The sequence below is a fragment of the Epinephelus fuscoguttatus genome, linkage group LG17 (assembly GCF_011397635.1).
Source record: "Epinephelus fuscoguttatus linkage group LG17, E.fuscoguttatus.final_Chr_v1".
NCBI lineage: Eukaryota > Metazoa > Chordata > Actinopteri > Perciformes > Serranidae > Epinephelus > Epinephelus fuscoguttatus.
In genome coordinates this window covers 2,221,205-2,243,370 of record NC_064768.1, presented here as the reverse complement: position 1 = coordinate 2,243,370, position 22,166 = coordinate 2,221,205, and the positions used below count along the sequence as shown (strand labels likewise).

At 40.9% G+C, this 22,166-nt stretch overlaps 1 protein-coding gene across 1 annotated transcript in view; it reads left to right on the top strand.

Moving 5' to 3' along the window:
- The first annotated feature begins 6,320 nt into the window (after positions 1-6,320).
- Positions 6,321-22,166, top strand: part of LOC125904294 (tropomyosin alpha-3 chain) — a 74,009-nt gene continuing 58,163 nt past the window's right edge. Inside the window, exons 1-3 of the mRNA XM_049601629.1 lie at positions 6,321-6,544; positions 14,460-14,585; positions 20,326-20,459. Of these exons, the coding sequence (XP_049457586.1) occupies positions 6,431-6,544; positions 14,460-14,585; positions 20,326-20,459 (374 nt within the window). The 5' untranslated portion in view covers positions 6,321-6,430. The remainder of the gene's footprint in view (positions 6,545-14,459; positions 14,586-20,325; positions 20,460-22,166) is intronic.

Sequence of the window (22,166 nt, the reverse complement as noted above, 5' to 3'; positions counted from 1 at the left end):
CCTGGAGAAATCCAATTATAGGCACTACAGGCCAGGTGATGGAATAGGGTTACAGGACAGGCATTCCTCCCTAGTGTCAGTTTGTATTGTGTTTGTTCTATCTCTCAACCTCTCACCCCATCACCAAGACAATTCATACAAATAACAAAAAATTGAAATACTCTTCAAACTTAAAAGGAGCATTTTGACAGTTATTTCATACAAGTATGAAAATGTGGTTTTAGTTATGAATTAAAGCATACTTGTTTTCAGACACATCATTTGCCTTTAAAGTCAATAGCCACGTTTTATAAAGAGAACTCTCAACCATTTCATGCATTTGTCGCTTCTAAAAAGTAAAGATGAATGATGAAGAATACCCTCTACTCTCGGAAAATTAATGAATTAATGTGAAATATATGAAATGACTACATTTATCATTAAGGAGTGGGTGCAGATTGGCGCTGTCATCATCTTGGCTGTGTCAGTGATTTTGTTGTCAGACATCAATGGCAAATGTAACTTTCACTGTGGTAAGATACACCGCCAGGTGGCGTCAGTTTGTTAGGTGGCCGGGAGGAACCTATCACGGTGTTATGATAGTCGCCGGTTGGCTGGACAGCACCTGTTGTGGCAATATGATATGCTGGTGGATGGCGTCAATTTGAAATGCTGCCGGTAATAAAAGGAGCTGAAAAGTCCCTGTAGGGCAGGCAAGAGGGGAGGCGTCCAACAAACCATGTTTATTACTCCGGAAGGCCAGTGTTCGCTTCGTGTATGAATGAAGAGCCAAACCATGATGTTTTTTTCTAAACCTAACAACATGTTTCTATTGCCTAAACCTAACCACCTGCTTTTGTTGCCTAAACCTAAGCATGTGCTTCTGTTGCCTAAACCTAACCACGTGCTTTTGTTAATGTCCCGGCATTGGTTGCAGCTTCCCAGAATGTCAGCAGCAGACGCAGGAGGATACCTAGCTTGTAATATCTGGACATAAAAGTCCACTGACAAAGTGGTGATATGTGACATCTTGGAATACTTTATAAGATGTCCTTGCATAGAAAAGATAAAACATTTCTGGGGGGTGTAACTATCAATATTTTTTAAAACTCATCTCAGGTCTAACTGTAAGTATTTCTTTGTAAATGAATACTTTGATCTTTCTTACTGATAAGTGTTATACTTGAATGAATTATTAAAGGGGCAATAAGCAAAATCGTTCACCCCTAGGTTCGCTGTTGTGCACTGCCTGTAGAGCAAAACCAAGTGTCATGAGCCACTCCTCCCTCTACCTCTGCTCTCCAACACCCCCAACGCACCCACTCGCTTCTTCTGTGCTGGTGAGACGAGTACCGCAGCATGGACTATCACATCCACACAGTCCCGGTGTTTCTTCCGCAGGCTCCGCTTCACTCAGCTGCCCGATATAACCGCTGCTTCTTCCCACATAAACCTGAGTAACAAACCAGGGCTCAGTGCTCCAGTTGGATCCAAACGGAGAGCAGCTAGCTGGGAAGCTAGCGGAGGCTAACTGGCTGTGTTAACGTTAGCAGCTGAGTGAAGTGGAGCATGACAAGGAAGCACCGGTTAGCCCCCACTTTCACTGCAGGCAGATTCACTCGCCACAGGGGCATGGACATAAAACCTAAACAGCCAGCTTAGTTTAGCAGTTAGCAATGTCTTTCACTCATTCTCGGTCTCTGCTGTGTTTAGCTATTTCCCTGCTTTCCTGTTAGTGTTAGCACTACTCGGCTACCACGCTAACACTCCAACTCCAACTGAGCCGGGAGCCAGGCTCACGGTCTCACAGAGAAGAGTTAGAACGTTAACATGGCAGCCCATTAGTGCTAACGTCCCCACGTTTCTCCGCCAGGCTCAGTGAGTCGGAGCTGAGAAGCGTGGGGACGTTAGCGTTAGCAGTAGTTGGCTGCCATGCCAACGTTCTGGGAGCCTGCTTCTCGGCTCTGGGGAGCTCTAGCATGGGGACATTAGCGTTAGCACCAGCCGGCTGCCATGCTAACGTTCCGGGGGCCTGCTTCTCGGATCCGGCGAGCTCTAGCGTGGAGCCTGGCGGGCTCATGGAGAAGAGAGGAATGTTAGCGTTAGCTCCCAGAGTTAGCACTAGAGCTACTACGGCTACTGGAGTAGCTTGCAGCTATGGAGCGCTTCTACCAGCTCTTCTAGTCACTGAGCCTCGCCTCCATTTCAGCAAATATATTGCATTTATTACAGGGACCATCATCATTGAAGTAGGCAGGGGAATAGCTAAATGCAGCCCGCCAGGCTACATTTTACAACGCTAATTGCAAATGTTAGCTGAGCTGCCGGGCTACTCACCTAACACAACCAAAACGCCTGACCCATTATTGGGACCAAGCCGCTAATAACTCAAGCTCCGGACATTAACCCATGCTTTGATTGTAACATTAAATTTAATTGAATCGATATAGCGACATGTGCCTAACGTTACTGTAACACTAATTAAAACAGAAATTTGACTTTATGTTGTACCTGTCCAGGAGAAGAAGAGCTGGGGGGGGCGGTTCACATGAACGTAGGCTACATGAACGCGCAGCCAGACCGGCTTGTAAACAATGGGCTGGAGATCAACACAGAGAGAGCGTGTGTGAGGTCATGCTATACTCCAGATGAAATTACACCTCTAGTTCTTCACATAGCAATTTTTTAATTTCTTCAATCTAGAAATGATGAATTTTGCTTATTGCTCCTTTAACATTAAAAACAATTGCTTAAACGTCTATGAGGCTGCAACTCCTTCCAATTCCCAGGTCGTCAAGTACTGACACTTGGTCATGCCCCTCAACATCTAACAGCAACGTGCAGGGCACCCTTTAGCACCTTTATGCGACACACAGCTTCAACACATTGTAACATGTGGCTGATGTTGTGAAATGGTCGCAGTCAGATTTAGGCATCAAAACTACTTGGTTAGGTTTAGAAAAAGATTATGTTTTAGGTAAAAGTAAGTGAGTTTGTTACATATCACTGTGATGTAAATGAGTAACGTCAGTGTGTGACGACTACACATAAATCAGACAAGTTACAATAAAACAACATTTTGATGGGGTGCCTACTAGCTCACCTGGGGCCTGTATCACAAAGCAGGATTAATGTCTTAGCGAGGTAACTTCAGGGTTAACCCTGGGTTTTTGGTCTCACAAAGCCGGTTCAGTTCTTATCGGGGTAGATCACTGTGGTAACTAACTCTGAACGGCTATCCTGTTCCAGAGCAGGGTAAGTTCAGGGTTGAATCTGATCCTATAAAAAGCACCACCCACTGGCCAATCAGCTGTTCGGAAGAAAATGACTCTGCTGACAGAAATGCAGCCTAGTCATGACGGGAAGTTTAATTAATTTGATTTATTTTGATTTGAAAATTTATTTTGAACATTAAAAAAGAAAAGAAAGCAACAACAACAGACAATGAAAAGATTGTTCAAAAAGGAGTGGAAAGAAGTCAAAATTTCATCCCACCCCTTCATAGGAAAGAAACTGATAATTTGTGGACACTTAATAGCACCATTAATTAGTGCCAACATTTTGTTTTGTTGGAGGAAATGATCCCTGTTAAAGATAATGGGCCTAATTGACAGCTTTGCTGCTGGAAATGTGGAAAGTAGCCTATCATGTCTACACTTCATGGTGTTTGAGGGATTTTCCTTTTTGTTTTTTAAAGAGGGAGACTAGGTATATTTTGCGCAGCTGTTAATTTCTAACACAGCTCAATATCAGGATGATTTTATTCAGACTATCAGTTTGGTGTTGATATGATTTAATTGTGGCGTCAGCTTTAAGCTTTATTGTAGCATATATAACGTTATGACAAAGAAGACCAATTTATCAGACGCAATGATGTTAGACGATAATTGTAATACACGCAATTCATCTGCGCAGCATTGATTTCATGGGATTCAAGGGTGTGATCAACATCAGATGTACAGGTACAGGTACTGTAGCTACTTGAACCAGTGATGAGGAATTTAACCTACACATCATTTTATTTGCTACCGTCTTTTGTCTTGATTTTTCCCTCTCTCCTCCTCTATTTCTTCTTTCCTGACTCGTTTCTTTTTCTTCTCTATTATGTGATTTCATTGATGTTTTGACAGGGGAATTTCTTTGATAAGCCTTTAGTGGCTTCTAACCTCTCCGGCACTTTTCTTTTTTTAATCTTGTAAATTTTTACTGTCTGTTTTTAACATTATGTGTAAATAATCTAATCTAAACTAAAACTAAACATTATTCATCCCGTTATGCGTTGCCACGCATGTTTCCTCCTGCAGCTGCCACGGTGTTGGCCTTATCTGTTATGTTGCTTTTCTCCTCCTCATATTTTAGTAGAATTAATCTCTGATCCTCACGAGAAATACTTTTTTTCCCCCTCACATACGGCACTCTGTGAGGACGCTCAGTGATGCTCAGTGATGCTGCGCTTCTCTCATGATTGTGATTGGTCCGCTGCGTGCATGTTCACAGCTCTTGATAAAGCAACCCTGGGTTGAGTTACCGAGCTGATATCCAGCGTCGTGATACCGATTATCCTGATTGCCATTGTTAGGGTTATTCAAGCCAGGATAGGTCTGGGTAACCCAGGAAAGGTTGATCTCGCTTCGTGATACAGGCCCCTGGTAGAGCAGGCGCCCCATGTACAAAGGCTATGTCTTTGCCGCAGCGGCTGTAGGGTTGATTCCAACCTGTGGCCCTTTGCTGTATGTCATCCCCCCCGTCTCTCTCCCCCTTTCACTCTAATAGGTGTCCTGTCCAATAACGACTAAATGCCAAAAAACAAAAACAAACAAACAAACAAAAACAACAACACACAGGACACGGACTATGGTCTCCTGGGTAAAAGTCTCCTTATGGGGGCGTCTGTGGTTTGGTGGATAGAGCAGGTGCCCCATGTACAAGGCTGTTGCTGCAGGGGCCCGGTTTCGACTCCAGCCTGTGGCCATTTCCTGCATGTCACTCCCTCTCTCTCTCTCCCCCCTTCACACTTGTCTGTCCTTTCAATTAAAGCCTAAAATGCCCTAAAAAATATCTTAAAAAAAAGTCTCCTTATGACTGACTAATCCACCTCCCCTGCCTTCCACCCTATGTGGACTTTCTTGCTCTTCATACTCCATTAGTTTCTCTCAGCATCAAGTATTAGCACAATGAGTTTAAAGAGTTACCTGAGAGCAAGCTGCATCTTATAAAGAAGGTAAAGGGTGCGTTTGGCATTGATATCACACGACAAGGGGCATTTCAAAGCATCAGTATTTGACAATGGGTATGACAACAGTCTGGGTATTCATTTATACTACAGTGTGATAAAGCTTCCATTTATTCCTGCTGCACTTATAACTCATCTAATACACGAGGTCAATGAGTTTTAATGATTTCAAAATCTTCCAAAAATCAAAGCAATCACAGTCAGTTCATACAGATATTATCAATACACATATTTTCTTCACTTGTAGGACTCATCAAACCCCATCTGCTGATACAGATCAGGTGGTATGATCAAAAGACCCCCAAACAGCCTCTAACTATATTAACTGTTCCTTCTCCAATGTGCTATGATAGAAGATGTAATTCATATCGCCTTCCCTTTAATCCCACAACATGTCTTCCACTGTAAAAGTAAATGGTGTCAAATTGATATGTGATTGTAGCAGTGCTCTGCTCTCTCACTTAATGGCAGTATCAGCTGTTATTTAATTGCATGGTGGCCATAACAAAAAGGAAAATTAAATATGGAAACTTGTTCCATGCTTTTGTATTAAGTGTTCCAAAGAAAACAAGTAGAAGAAGAAGAGGAAGAAGAATCAAGGGACTCTGAAACATTTTGAAGAAAAAGCATCGACTGAAGTCAGTCACAAAGCCACAGGTGCTTTAATTTCTATGACTAAAATCCAACCTTTGGTGTGTACATTGAGCAGTATGTGTCGGACAGAAAACGACTAAAGCATTTTTATCATGTCTATATTAGCATTATGACTCAGCCTCCTTGTATGTCATATTGGATAAACAATATTGATCCCATGCAGGGAAGTGGAAGTTATCTTTCTATTCTCTCTGATGTTTTCTTCACTTTTGAACCCATATCACAAGGAATAGGTCAAAATTACAGTAGCTCAAAAGCTGGAATTCTGAGGTATTTGTGTCTCCAAGCACAAAACATACATGTAATCACAAGTTGTTAGAATGCAGCTTGATTTTTTATTAGAGTTGGTACTGCGGAGGATAGTGGAGGGTGCGGTTGTGTGGGTGAGTTAAGGAGCTTAAAAGTAGGAGTGTCTTCTCCTCTGCCATATAAATGATCTCCCTGCTATCTTTGCCTGGGTTTAGTGTCTCCATCAGGCTCTCAGCTCATCCATCCTGCACCCATTTGTCTTCTTGTCTCTACTCATTGTGTGCGGTTGCAAAAGCCCATTGAATCTCAGCAAAAATGGAAGCCATCAAAAAGAAGATGCTTATGCTGAAATTGGACAAAGAGAATGCATTGGACCAGGCTGAACAAGCTGAAGCAGACAAGAAAGCAGCTGAAGACAGAAGCAAGCAGGTGGGTTATGAACACAGATGCAAATCATGTAACGCAAACCCATAAAAGCATGTTTCATCAAACAGACTCTTTAAAATAGTCTTATCAAACAGGTTTGGGATAAACTGGCTTAGTATATGATTCTCTGATGCAGAGAAGAATTTCCAGCCATGTTCCTTCCATAAGGTTACCTGTCACTCCTTAAATTCAGTGAGACTGTCTTTTTCATCAACTGTTTCATAAAACTACTATAGGTGAGCAGTTACTGCTTATGCTTTTAATTATTTATTGCTGTCTCTTGTATTTTTATATCTTTTATATGCCTAGTTTATTTAAATTCTAAATCTGACTCTTTCTCTTCTTGACTGCTGCAACACTGGAATTTCTCAATTGTGGGATTTATAAAGGTATATCTCATCTTATCTCTTACAAAAGCTTAATAATGTCAATTTCTTGTCTTCTGTAGTCAGTTTTATCAGTCTTACAAAGAGTTCTGCAAAGGCCTGGAAACCTGGAGCTATTGCTATTATTGCTTTGTTTTAGTGCTTTCAATCTTTCCTGTCGTCATTTTTTTTCTACTTGTGGCACATGACATGCTCACAGTCAGCAAGCGAATTAATAATTGCATTTGAAATTCATGAATCCCCTTTAAAAAGTAAACCTGAAACACTCAAGTTTAAAGCTTTACAAAACAAAATGACCCTAAACCTGATACTTTGTTGGGTTCGGTTGAGTAGTTGTCTGTTTAGGCTGGAACTCAGCAGCATCTAATGCAAAATTATTTCATATTTTAAAATCAAAACACTGAAAAGTGAAAAGTGACTGCACATTTTGTGAATGCATTAGCTGACCCTTACAAGAATTGGGGAAGCAGTTCCACTTTATCTTTAACTTTGGATGCTGCACCTACTAGCAAAATGGATAGAAAGCAGGGTCCCACCCCTGTGCTAGCATCTGTTCCACAATGTGTAATAGCAGATTTGAAACGTGATACTGGGGGTTCTCTGTCCATATTTGGAGTAAAATGACTATCAGCTACTTTACTGGCTGTGGGTGGCTGTGGCTCAGGAGGTGGAGTGGGTCGTCCACTTATCGGAAGCTGGGTGGTTCCATCCATGGCTCCTCCAGGCTGCATGTTGAAGTATCCTTGGGCAGGACACTGAAACCCAAATTGCTCCTGATGGCTGTTCCATCAGTGTGTTAGAGTGTTAAAGCTGAGGAGCTGGTGGCACGTTATATGGTAGCCTTGGCCACCAATGGGTAAATGTGACATGTAGAGTTAAAGAGTTTTGAGTAATCAGAACACTAGAAAGGTGCTATACAATGCAGGTCCATTTAGAATTTAAGTGCATAAATACATAAGTAAGAAATATCTGTAAATAGACATGCTGACCACTTTCTTTATGAGTTGTTCCTGATTAACTCTGAATCAGCCTCTGAGCTGCACAAAGCTAAAAACAACTCATTACTTCATTCTTAGTGGACAGCTGTCAACAGTTCCAGATTAATTCAGTTTTTGAATTTGTTTTCATTTAAGTTTGAAGAACCCCAAAATCCAGACTTGTGTCAAATCATCGGCACTCTAATAAGGTTAACTCACTTATCCATTTACGAAGAACAAGGTCCAGCATATTTCCACATTTAAAAACCTCTCTGGTAACTGTTTAATTTCCAAAGGACATGTTAGAAGAATGATGAATGAGATGTCCTCTAATTGGCAGTCTTCCTGGGAAATGTTCAAGGAGGACTACAAGGAAGATACTGAGGGTCTCTTTCACTGCATTATAGATTCCTTTATAGATTCCATCTGTTACTGTGATGACAGCATTGTACCATCTGAAAAGGAAACTGGAAGACTGCCAACTGGAGGAGGAGCAGCAGCTCTGCCACATTGTTTTCAGACATTTGTCTACCTCACACTTTTGTTAACCAAGAGCATTTTATGCAAGATTATTTTCACTACTGTAGTTTTTTGGTTTTGAAGTAGTAGTTGTGGCTATTTGCATTTTCAGGAAGTTTTTCTGACGTAAAAGTTAGCTGGAGAAAATGGAGCTCCTGGCTAAAGTAAGCTACTGGATTACTGGCATGCAGCTGGAGTTTCATATGCTGTGTTGGAGAGTAACTCATCATATGTAACAGAGTGATGTAATTATATTACAAAATAAATGTATCTGTAATTTTTTACAGTTGCTGAGAAAAAATATGAAATAAAATTACAGTTTCTTAACAAAATTTTGGTGTTTACAAAGGGGTTACATATGTTTGGATTTTTTGTTTTTTTTTGCTCTGTAAAATAAAACATAATTTTGTTGCTTTGCATCTTCACTGTCCAGGAATGGCTTCTTTTGACATATTTTCCAAAAATGCAAACAGCAAAGCCTTTGAGACAAATTTGAGAGCAGCACCGATGTTTTTAGGACTTTTCAGCTTTATTGACCAGTTTAAAACATTTGTCAGGAAAGTAATCAAATGTAATTAGTTACATTGCTTGAAAGAAATTAAAATAGCACATTACTTATTACATTTGTAACAGGTTAACTAGTAATCTGTAACCTATTACATTTCAAAAGTAACCTTCCCAACACTGCATATAACAGAGATGATATGGAGATATTGTTGCAGTGACAGAACAGCCAGTGTGAAGGTCAAAAAGAGGATCAAGAGGCACAAGAAATATAAACCTTTCTTCCATGGATTTTCATAGGGCACATGAGGTCACTCAACAACAGGGTTGATGAAGTAAGCACAATATAGTCAACAGCCACATTAACACTGGATGAGGAGGTGCTGTGATATGACAACTGTGGCATGAGTAATTGCCTGGTTGTTCATACCAGTAGCTCATATCTCTGTACTGGTCAGCAAGTCTTCTCTGCTCGTGTGTGTGTGTGTGTGTGTGTGTGTGTGTGTGTGTGTGTGTGTGTGTGTGTGTGTGTTTCTGTTAGCCTTGCTCTCTGTTTACACAACTGACAAATATGTGGAATAAGTAAGCATGGGAAGCATATTTCATCATCTATAAGAATCAGATACAAATGTAATATATCCTTTTTATAGTTCAGAATAGGTTCAGTCTGTTTTTTTTAACCAGATTTTCTCACAGCTCGCAGAAAAATAGCCTCACCAACTTAGCCTTAGTGTCAGACTGAAGCTCCCAGAACCTTCAGTCTGACATCGCCTCCATTGAAGGCGATTTACAAGGGGGAGGGAATTTGATTTTTCCCTAACCAATCAGTAGAGATCAACAACTCACCCAGAATCTGACGTCATTAGTATCCATGCCTCAGGGGTGCCGAAAACAAGCGAGCATTGCCTGTTTAAAATGTCTCCATCGTCGTGCGTGCCCAGCTGCATCGCCGTTAAATCCAGTTTAGCAGCTTCCTTAATTTGGTCCTCCATTAACGCGAGTAGTGGCGAAATACCTCAATAGCATCATTAATGTGGTCTGTAGGATCTGTAGCGGTCGCCATTGTTGCTATCCTCACCAGTTACCCACCAGCGTACAGCTTGACATCAGCATGGCTAATTGGCTAATCGCTAGACCCACCCCCACCCCCGGCATTCATTGGTCTGTCCATCGTTTGGAGGAGATAAATCGCAAATTCATTGCAGTATGCCAGACCAGGCCTACTCAGATGTGTGGGCAGGGTCTATGGTCTGGAACCAGGCTATCAGCAACTATCACAATTGATTGAAAGCTGGTGTGTCCAGTGTGAACTACCCAGTTAGTTAACACAGGCACCAAAAGAAAGTGGGCAGTGCTCCACAGAAAATCAGCATGCTTCACAGCAACTCCCTATCAAGTTCACCAATACCAGCTTCATGCTAATATTGGTGGACAGAGAAAAAAACAGAGCAGTGAGAAGAGAAGATGAGGTCTTGCTGTCTTTGTTAAGCCTTTATCCAAAGCGACTTACAATAAGTGCAATCAACTGTGTGGCTACAACCACAGTATTGCAAGAACTGCAGGACTGCCTCAAGTGCTACATTTAGAAACAAAAAAGAAAGGGTTTATTATTTATTTATCCATTTATTTATTTATTTATCATTATTTTATAGGCCAAAGTGCGGTCTGAACAGATGAGTTCTGTGATGAGAGATGTGCAGTTTCTGCTGTCCTGATGTCAATGGGGAGTTTGTTCCACCATTGTGGAGCCACCAGCAAACAGTTGTAATTTTGTTAAGCGGTAGCCGGGCCCCTTCATAGTGGGGGAGCAGCAAGCCAGATGGCAGTAGCAGTGCAAAGTGGATGGGTAGGGATGTATAGTGGTCCTGTAATGGGTACGCTGAAAACCAACCGCGCTGCTGCATTCTGAATGAGCTGCAGAGGTTGGGGGTGGTGTAACCCTGGATATGTAACTGTGAAAGAATGTATTAAACTCCTGATACTGAAGTGATTGCAGTGTGATTAATCGCCACACTGTCAGTTTTCACAGGCCATCGTTGTGACTGTTCACTATTATATCATATACATATGTTCTACAAGCTGCAGACATTTGTAGTCACCTCCCTATCAGCTCTGCTAAATTTCTGCTGACTCTGCTACCTGGCCAGTCGAGTATTTCAAATGTGAACATCATGGAAAAGGTGCACCTGCTACGATCCCAGCCACATGGAGAAGCAAGTTTATTTCTGCATTCATCTATACATTGGTGCAATCCCGGCCAAATGGATCTTCTCTGCCAACTAGCATCCTGCTAGCCATTGTACAGGCATTGGGTATTAATCTGGACGACCCTCATGCCCCCATTAGTTTCTAATGGGATATCAGAAAGTGAGATGTTCTTACCTCACTGAAACTTGGCTAAGTGAAGCTCAGCAGAAGTTCAATCAGGAAGACCTTCTTTGTGCTTCATCCATTCACAATTTTCTCCATCCAACTCCCACTGCTATACAATGGGTGTTCACTCTTGTAGTTATCCAATCAAACTTCACTATGAACTCTATCAGCCAATCAGGATGCTACTGCCAAATTTTAAATCTGCTGTGGTCATTCTGCTGAGGTTAAAATATGTGAACAAACTATGATGCATGCCCTCAAGCGATAAAGCCGATCAGATGCCACCCTACAGTCTGCACTATGTGACTCAGATTGATGTCGCTGATGACATCATGACTGAGTCTGTGGTGGAATTTGTTTTTAAAACAACAATCAATCAATCAATCAATCAATTTTATTTATAAAGCCCAATATCACAAATCACAATTTGCCTCACAGGGCTTTACAGCATACGACATCCCTCTGTCCTTAAGACCCTCACAGCGGATAAGGAAAAACTCCCCCAAAAAAAAACCCTTTAACGGGGAAAAAAAAACGGTAGAAACCTCAGGAAGAGCAACTGAGGAGGGATCCCTCTTCCAGGACGGACAGACGTGCAATAGATGTCGTACAGAACAGATCAACATGATAAATTAACAGTAATCCATATGACACAGAGAGAGAGAGAGAGAGATGCAGGTAATGACAGTATCTTACAACAACATTAATGGAAGTAATAATATTATAGTTATAGTTCTGGTTACTGCGGTACAATATGTTGAAAGTATGTATTAATACCTGGCAGTATACATGTGTGACAATAATCATATGTGTATAATAACAGAAGAAGTATGACTAATGACTAATGATGGCAGCAGCAGCAGGAGGCATCTGGCGGGACCACGGCAGCAGTACAACCACACACGTCACGCTGTCCAGGCACCGCTGTGATAACAACAACAGAAGCAACTGTACTTAAAACTACAATTAAATCATTCCACAACCAGGACCCATAGCGCCTCATTTTCAAACTGTATAGTTTGTATAAAATGAACAATGCAAGCATTATAGTACACAATGACCAGCGCTAAAATCAGCCCACGTAGTTGTCCCTCCATTTTGACAATAGAGAGTGTCGCATTTATCTTGCAAGTGTACTCTTCTACAGTGTTTGGTTTACTTTCTGCATTTTTCTCACATGAATATTCTGACCAATCAAGAGCAGCTTTCTCACGCAAGCCATTTTATTTGGTCCACTTGTAAATGTTGCTGTGAGAACACAAACCAATTCCAGGCAATTATGCAACTTTGTGACAAACTTAGTCCCTGATTCGGACCAAAGCAAGCAAACTCTAGGTCTGAAAGCATCCTTAGTGTACTGGTTGTAGGTTCCATGTTATAAAACTATGACCCATTAATGCTAAAGTGTTAGATTTTTATATAATCAGAGCACCATTAAGGGGACATTGTGTAGCATTTTCAGTTGTTTATTGGCAAAAATTCATGTCTGCATTCATAAATACGTCATCATTGGTGTATTATTACCTCCACCAATAATCTGACTTATTCTCGTTAAAGGTGAATTTCGGATTTGTTTGTACATTGGACGGGTAAGTCGTTTTGGGGGTTCTGTAACGTTTCGCCATCTTGAAAATACATCCGCCAGCAAGCAACAAATAGCACTACCAGGGACAAGCCCCGCCTTCAGCGTTTTCGTTGAGAGCCAGACCAGCGCTACGTAACTGAGAAGCCGAAGGAGAGGGGCAAGAGGTGCTTCATTACTACCCCGGCACTACTGCAGCATAACAAAGTCCCACTCTTTGAGAATAATGCAGGATCATGCATATGTAGCATCATGGGAGACGGAATCCTCATCACCAAGAAAGCGCAAAAGGGAATCAAAAAGGCAAGGTGACCGATGAATTCAAAAAATGGGGTAGCCTTTCCCAAGTGGAAAGAGCTGCTGAAGGAGAAAGGTAATGCCAGTGCCACTGTCAGTGGTGCAGTGATGCGAGGAGAGGGATGAGGTGTGTGAGGTTGAGCCACTTGTCAGCTGTCAAAAGACAAGAAGTGACTGGTTTGTTTCGATTTACACCTGGCAATTTATACAGCCAGCATGATGAGGAGGGGGTTTGTCAACTCGCGTCGCTTGTGTCTGTGTAGGAGCCTGGATGAATACTCCATGAAGTATCGGATGATATGGTTTCATCAATGTTATCATAGCTTTTTGGTACACAGCGGCTACCATTGCAATACGCGTTTGAAACAGTGAGGTGCTAGAGCGCGCTATCCGTTTGAATGCAATATATGATTTCACTGTTAGATGGGACAAAGTCCTACACACTGTGGCTTTAAAGGTTGTTACTAAGTAATTTCAGCAATCTTGGGTTAAATTTCTCTGCAGTCTGAAGACATCAGTATGCATTACATGAGGTGCTTGTCAGATTGTCAAACAGCATTTGAAACCCGCAACACCTTTCTGATTTCGGAGTTAGGGATGGCTGCATTCAACAGTTATCATTGCTTTCTAAAACATACAATTCAGCATGCTCTAACAAGACTTGGTAAGAACTAATTTGAAACATACCTTGGCACTATGTGAGCAAAAATATTTTTATCAAAATATTCTTTGGGATGTGAGTGCAAGGTAGATCAAAAGCTAGTTAATATGAAATTACAGGCTCACACTTTTCTAAGTCTGTTACTGAAACAGGTTTTGCTAGCTGTAATCCTTCCTCTTGTTCACATTAACAATTAAAATGTCTCACTTTAATGCACAGACCTACATTCAAAAGTTTTTTTCTGAAGATAACAGTGAAGTATAAGTTGGAGTTAGTCAAATCAAGTGGGTGCATTTTTTTTTAGTGCTTAATTCACTTTAGGCACAGAACATGTAGATTTTCCACTGAAAGCATGTCAGGAAGGGATCTATTAACAGACAGTATGAACAGGAAGAATGATTATATCAAAAAAGAAAAGTGCTTCAGCGTACATATTGGTATGTGAAAACTGTTTTCAGACTGACTTGAAAAAATGTGACCATACTGGAATAAAATGAACTTCCTGTAATCCCGGGCATTATATCAATGAATAAAGCATGTCAAAAAGACTCTCATGAATACATTTTGATGGTGTTATTGCAAACCTGCTAACTATGTGTTTGATCTCTTACACCATCAGCATGAAGATGAACTTCTGCAAATGCAAAAGAAGCTGAAGGGGACGGAGGATGAGCTTGATAAATACTCTGAGGCTCTTAAAGACGCTCAGGAGAAGCTTGAGGTGGCCGATAAGAAAGCTGCTGATGTGAGTAATACAACTCCAAAAGTGCAATACACAATTGCTGTGATTAATTCATAATTATTGACATTATTTCGCTTGACTGTTTTTTTCCAGAGAACAGAAACTGTATATACCGTTAGAATGAATTTGGGCCTTTAAGAGGTACAGTGATTGGTTCTGCATCTTGTTTGCTTTCGTGTATTATTTCTTATTGATTAGATAGAGGAACTGTCACACATAGTAAACCTCTAAATATCACAGACTTTCTACCTTCTCATACTGGTGTACAATGTAAGCCCTGAACTGAGGCTCTGATAAAAGCTGTGATGCTACCAGTGTAAACCAGGCCTGGCTGATGCCCTGCCTCCTGCTTCTCCCTTGCATTCCATTCTCATCATGCTCCGCATGGACTACTCACAGCTGTCAGGGGGATTCAGAGCCCTATTTTGGCCATGATGTCAGCCGCTTAACCTTGGCTGCAGTCTTAACAATGGTCCATGTCCATTTTAGGAACATCATCCATTCCGCCTGGGTCATAGTATTTATTTAGTCCCCCTTAAGTCTTGCTACTTAATTACTCAATGAAATAATTACATTCTGGTGTCTCACACATTTTGTCAGACTACAACTAAATATAAAAAATATAAATAAAACACTGGAATGTTGTACACTACATAGAAGCTATTACAGCACACGAACAATCGACTTCTATGACTATGGCTCCTGTTAACCACAAACCATGATGATCCACAATCATAGAAGAAGAAACAGAAAACACTCCTGCCTGTATTCTCCTGCTTTTTTTTTTTTTTTTTAAAATCAGTTTCTAATGTTGAGTTAATCCTAAGTGTACACAGTTGTCTGCAATGGCCATTTTTCTGTCTGGAACAAAATACCAATGTAAGGGTGTGGCTCCACGGTGAGCAAGCTTCAAATTCTAGTTTATCAACTAAAATCAACACTCAGACACTCACTCATGTCATTCACAACTTCACTTATCATGACTAGGGACCTTCCCTTAAAAAAAAGAAGAAAACATTTAAAAAAAGAAAAGAAAAAAGTAAAACGCAAGCAAATAAATAAATCTCATATCATTGGAATTTATTTAAAAACAACCTACATAAAAAAATCTTGAGCTGTGTTTACTTTGTTCCATTTACTCCTGGTGCCCCCACTACCTCACTAAGGCCCTGTTTACACCTCATAACCTGGTAACATGCCCCTTGGGTGACTGGATCACAAGTGGGTGGCTCTAAGTACAGGTGTGAACCCAATGTGTCCTATATGTGTGTTGAGATCTGATCGCTCAGACCACATTTGGAGGTGGTCTGCAATACTGTTACACAGGTTAGAAGCAGCACTGAAGGTCTGTCTCTTGAGACACTCTCCTCCCGACAAACAGTCAGTTCAGTGTCTACCCAGTAAGCACAAACTAACACAGCAGCAGCTCTTAAACTGTCCAACAAACTAACACCAACACCAAAGGAAGTCGTTTGGGGAGGGATCCCAAGACTGCATTGTAGGTGGGGGAATCCTCCTGAGTTTCTCAGACACTCCTGCAACATAAGGAATGACAATGTTGTTACGTTTTTGTGTCTCTTCCTCTCTGTCTGCTCTGGGTCTTTTAGAGGATTTTGCAAAGGCCCAGTTGGGATAGCCACAGGTTTGAAGTGCTTCCCTGGTGTATTTCTGTTCCTTCACTTTCCCCTCTGTCCTAGTGGGCACATTTTCAGCCCGATGATTCAGTGTCCTGATAACTCCCAACTTGTATTCCAGTGGGTGGTGAGAGTCAAACAGCAGGTATTGGTCCGTCAAGTCAAGTCAAAATTTATTATAGCCCAAAATCACAAAAAAATGCCTCAATGGGCTGTACATAAAAAGACATAAGCAAAACACAAATAAAATATATAAAAACAAGTGAAATGACTATGTAGAACAAATTAAACAAACAAAACAAAAACAAAGCAAAAACAAAACAAAACAAAACAAAAATAACATTGGCACTTGTATATATAAAAAACTAAACATACATTGATGCGCACAATGACTGAGTAGTAGTAGATAACCATGATGTAGTATGTAAGGACAGAGACTATGTGATGTTAAAGGCAGATGCAAAAAGGTGTGTTTTGAGTTTACTTTTGAAGGAATCGACTGTGTTGGCTTCACAGATTTGAATGGGAAGGCAGTTCCAGAGGAGAGGGGCTCGGTATGAGAAGGCTCTACCACCTGTTGATGATTTATTAATTTTGGGGATGGATAGGAGACCGACATTATGGGATCGTGGAGGCCTGATTGATAAACGTGGAGTAAGTAGAGATGAAAAGTAGGATGGTGCAAGTCCATGTAATATTTTATAAGTTAAAAGCAGAATCTTGAAGTCCGATCTAGTGTGTACAGGGAGCCAGTGTAATGAAATGAGAACTGGGGTGATATGGTCAAATTTTCTGGTTCTGGTTAATATCCTGGCAGCAGTATTCTGAACGAGTTGTAGTTTCCTAATGGTTGAATTTGGTAAGCCACAGAAAAGTGTATTGCAATAATCTAATCGGGACGAGACAAATGCATGAAGCAGTGTTTCTGCATACGTCATAGAGAGAATGGGACAAATGTTGACAATATTACGTAGGTGAAAATATGCTGTTTTTGTTATATTATTAATATGGTCTTCAAAGGAGAGAGTAGGATCAAATAAAATACCGAGATTTCTAACACGGGGGCTTTGTGAAATTATAGAACCAGCTAAGTTTAAGGTGAGATTGCAGAATTTGTTTCTGATGTACTTTGGACCTAGGATTAACATTTCAGTTTTTTCAGTATTTAAGAGAAGGAAGTTTGATGACATCCATTGTTTGATTTCTTGTGTGCACTGTTCTAGATGGATCAGTTGATGTGAGGTGTCAGGCTTGATGGATATGTAGAGCTGAGTATCATCTGCATAAAAGTGGGAACCTAGTTTGTATTTATTGATTAATGAACCGAGGGGTAGCATGTAAATGGTAAAGAGAATGGGACCAAGCACAGACCCTTGTGGTACACCATAATTGACCTTTTTGCGTTCTGAAGAGCCGTTATTATGAAAAACAAAGTGAGATCTGTCGGTAAGGTAGGATTTGAACCAGGCGAGAGCAGAGTCGGTGAGTCCTATGTAGCTTTCTAGACAGTGAAGTAGAATATGGTGATCAAGGGTATCAAATGCTGCGCTGAGGTCTAGTAGCAGCAATACTGAAGCTGAGTCGGAATCGGAGGCGAGTAGTAAATCATTGACCACTTTTGTCAGTGCGGTTTCCGTACTATGGAATTTTCTGAAACTGGATTGATGAGGGTCGTATAGATTATTGAAGGAGAGGTGATCAGTGAGTTGTTGGCCTACTGCTTTTTCTAGGATTTTTGAAAGAAAGGGGAGATTTCTAATTGGTCTGTAATTATTGATGACATCAGGGTCCAGGTTATGTTTCTTGAGTAGTGGCTTGATTATGCCTGTTTTAAAAAGATGCAGGTACTGTTCCACTGGTAAGAGAGCTATTAATTATATGTAGTAGTAGTGGGCTAAGAATTGGGAAGAGGTCCTTAATGTACTTAGAGGGAATAGGATCCAGTAGGGAGGTAGTGGAATTGGAGGAGAAAATCAGTTTAGAAAGAGTTTCATCAGAAATTGTCTCGAAGTGGGTGAGTTTGCAAGATGAAGACAGGTCGTATGAAACCGCCATGTCCTGGGTGGGACATGGGAGGATGGGTCCGTGTGTGTAGGTTTTCTATAAACCTCTATGTTTAGGTTCCTGTCCTGTTCAATGTGTACTGCACAGTCTAAGAAGGGTAGACCGTCTCCTCTGACATCCTCCCGCGTGAATTTAATGTGTTCCGTAAAAGGTTTCCACTTCCTTAGTTTTGATTTTGATTTGATTTTGACCCAGGTGTCGTCCACATACCTGAACCAGTGGCTAGGAGCAGTTCCTGTAAAGGTGGTCAGCGCTCTCTTCTCCCAATCTTCCATGTAAAGATTGGCCACTATATGACCACCTTTACAGGAACTGCTCCTAGCCACTGGTTCAGGTATGTGGACATTGAGCCATTGAAAAGCTGAAAGAACAGAGAATTGTTTAGATCTGTATTGTTAACTGGATTGATTGTGTTCTTTATTTTTACTATTATTTTTTTTTATCTTTTATTTTATTGGGGTGGGTTTGCCACAGGCGGGCTGGGAGGACGGGTGGGATGAGGGGGGTCCGGCGCCCGTGTGGGGAGTTCTAATGTTCATGTCCATGGTCTGGGAGGGATCACTGAACACTTTGGCTTTTTGTTCCTTCTATGTGTGGCCTAATGGAGAGGGAGGAAGTTGCACGACAATGCCACCAGGGGAATTGCAACCCAGGAAATACCTCTGACCAATACCCTTACTAATAAGGCCACACAGATTCGTTACACTGAGAGGACGAGAGACGGACTTCCAAATATAACAAAGATTTATTGATTAAAAGAGGTTTACTATGTTTAAAAGAACACAAAGATACCAAAAATACACAGCCTGAGTGCCAAAATAATAAACTAATGTACTTTGTGGTATGAAATAAACAAATAAACTAGGAACAGGGCTAAGGCTTAATTTAAACTAAATCAAAACCAAAGGGACGGACACAACTCAAACCAAAAAAAAAACCCACTACAAACCAAACCACCACGTGCCACGCCAAATTAAGGGGAGTGAGAGGGGAACCACCACAGGGGGAAGTCTGCCGCACACTTCACCAGCTCCTGTCCTGGAAAAGGAAAAACAAAATTATAATACCGCTTGTGGGGGGGACACTCAGGCAGATACAGTAGGTTGCACAGTTAAAACAGGAGACCTATACTAAACACACACACACACACACACACACACACACACACACACACACACACACAGCACTCACACCCACACACAAACAGGAACAGAATAAACCCAATAACTGATTAAATGACTGACACCAATTACAAATACACAAAGGAAACACAAAGTAACAAGAATATAATGAAACAAAACAACCTTAACCCCCAAAACTCAGCTGCGGGCGGAAACCAGGAGTAGTAACTAGTTGTACAGTAACTTAAGAGCAAACCCACAGCGGAATATTGAACTAAATAAAAAGAAAATAATCAAACGAAACAAATAAACCATATAAGCAAACAGAAATGAATTAATCGAAAAAAAGGAGTTGTGTTGGGATGGAGAACCCGAAGCTGCATATGCATATGGCAGGGTTACCGGGCGCACTTTAATCAATGTGCGTAAAATACTGTCACTGGCAGCAGCAGAAGACGGAGCGACCACACCGTGGCCGGAGACCGTGGACGTATTGTGAAAGTGATGTTATCATATTTGGTTATATGAAATGGTGGAAAAATTGAATGAAAACAGTTGATAACATAAAAAAAAGAAATTTTGCCTGCTGTATGGAGATGCATTCTGATGCCAGGTGTGAACAGAAAATACTTGGAGCTGTCCACTTGCAATTTAATCACTCAAGACACAAATTAATACCAGGTGAAAATGGCTCAGTGACAAGCTAACAGGTGACTTTAAAGTCACTACTATGGTAATAGTGTGAAGTAATTGCATTTTATAAAGTCAGACTCACCTTTATCCACAGTTTTTCCACCTATCTGCAGAATCCAAAAGTTTCCACACATTACTTCTCAGATGGTTTGGTGTAATGGTTTTCTGTTCAGCACAGCTGTAGACACTGGTTTGTCTAAATGTGTCTGCACCATGTTTATCTGTGCTCAGGCTGAAGCAGAAGTGGCCTCTCTGAACAGACGTATCCAGCTAGTAGAGGAAGAGTTGGACCGCGCTCAGGAGAGACTCGCAACAGCTCTGCAGAAGCTGGAGGAGGCTGAGAAGGCTGCAGATGAGAGCGAGAGGTGATTTCTTGCAGTAATTTCCTCATTATCATCAGTGTTACAAGACAACAGGGATATGTACCTAAGGGATGGTTCTGGTCTCAAGTTATTTGTTATTATAAGGACGCAGTCATTACCAATGAAAAATTCAGATCTTGAGCTCCTTTCAACAATACTATAATGAATATATGTAGAGAAACAAATCATGCATGTAAAAAAAATAATTCAAGATATAATATTGTGCAAGTTAAAACAAAGAGATAAAATATCACATATATAAAATCTAATATAAAATAATATTAATTTGTGGGGGGGGGGTATTGCAAATGAATAAACAGAAATGTAGTAAATGCCTATACATGATGAGAAATAATAAATATAAACATACAGTGGTGTAACCTTTTTTTAAACAATGTAAAACACTTAGTAAAAGTATACAAAGGTAAAGTTCTCAGTGCTCAAGAGTTCAAAAGTTTTATTGTCTGTGGAATGGAGCTGTCCCTAAGCCTTATGCTGCAGTGCCAGCTGCCACATGGCAGCAGGTGGAACAGTTTGTGGCTGGGGTGATTGGGGTGTCTAATAATTCTACTGGCCTTCTTCCTGTACTGCTGGTAGAGGTATTCCATGGATGGCAGCTACTGGTGATGTGCAGTGTAGTTTTCACACCTCTCTGTAGAGCCTTATGGTTGGGGGGCGTACAACTGCTATGACGGTGCATAGCAATTGGGTCAGGATACTTTTAAAGATGTGAGTCAGTATTGAGCCTCCTCAGCCTGCAGATGAAGAAGAGCAGTGCCACGCACAGACATTTTGATGGGCAGGTGCTCAAGTGGAAGAAGGAACATCTCTTCCACAATTTGATCTTTTTTGCACACAGAGTGTTCTGGTGCAAAAAAACAAAAAATGTGTGCATGCAAAGTACATCCTGCTAGGAGGTTTCTATCCGCCAGCACCAGAGGGTTTCTTGAGGCCTCAGTAAGGACATTTGTGCACAGTTATGAGCTGGAGAAAGGTCTGTCTAGCTTACAAATGAGGTGTCTCAAGCTCTACAGTATACTGTATACATCTAGCACCTTCTACATTTATCATTTATTAATAACAGGCTACAACAAAGACATAAATGACACACACTGTGCACATTTTAGTGCTCTATAAAACCATTCAAAATCAACAAATCTGGACAGAAACCGAAAAGCCCTCTGAAGTTCTCTGAATAAATACAATAATAAACCAACCAACCTACCTTCCAAACTACAAAGCAGACCTATGTTCAGTTGTAACAATAAGGCTAAGTGTGTTCTGCTCTTCTCCTCACTTTATTTTCCATGCCTTTCTTCTACTCCTCTCAATTTGTTTTCCTCATCTCCTCATTTTCTTCTCCCTTCTCTTTTATTGAACAGTCACATGCTATTTTTTATAATTATCTTCTAAATAAGCTTTAAATATTCTTAAAGAATACCAGGGAACAGATGCGTGCAGTGGCTGCACCTCCGCTGTCTCTGGCTGCAACTCTGAGCTCTTTCAGCATAGCATGTTAGAGCAGGACCAAACCGCATGTAAAACATAATTTTAAATTTTAAATTTTGGTTTAAAGAGATACGTGGAGGTGGAAAAGTAATTTGGTGTCTGTCTCTGCTCACACCAGGCAGTTGGTGAACCTGAATCAGCCAAACAGCCAGACTAGCTCACGTGTTGCTAAGCTTAATAGTGAGTTCTTCTCCTAATTAG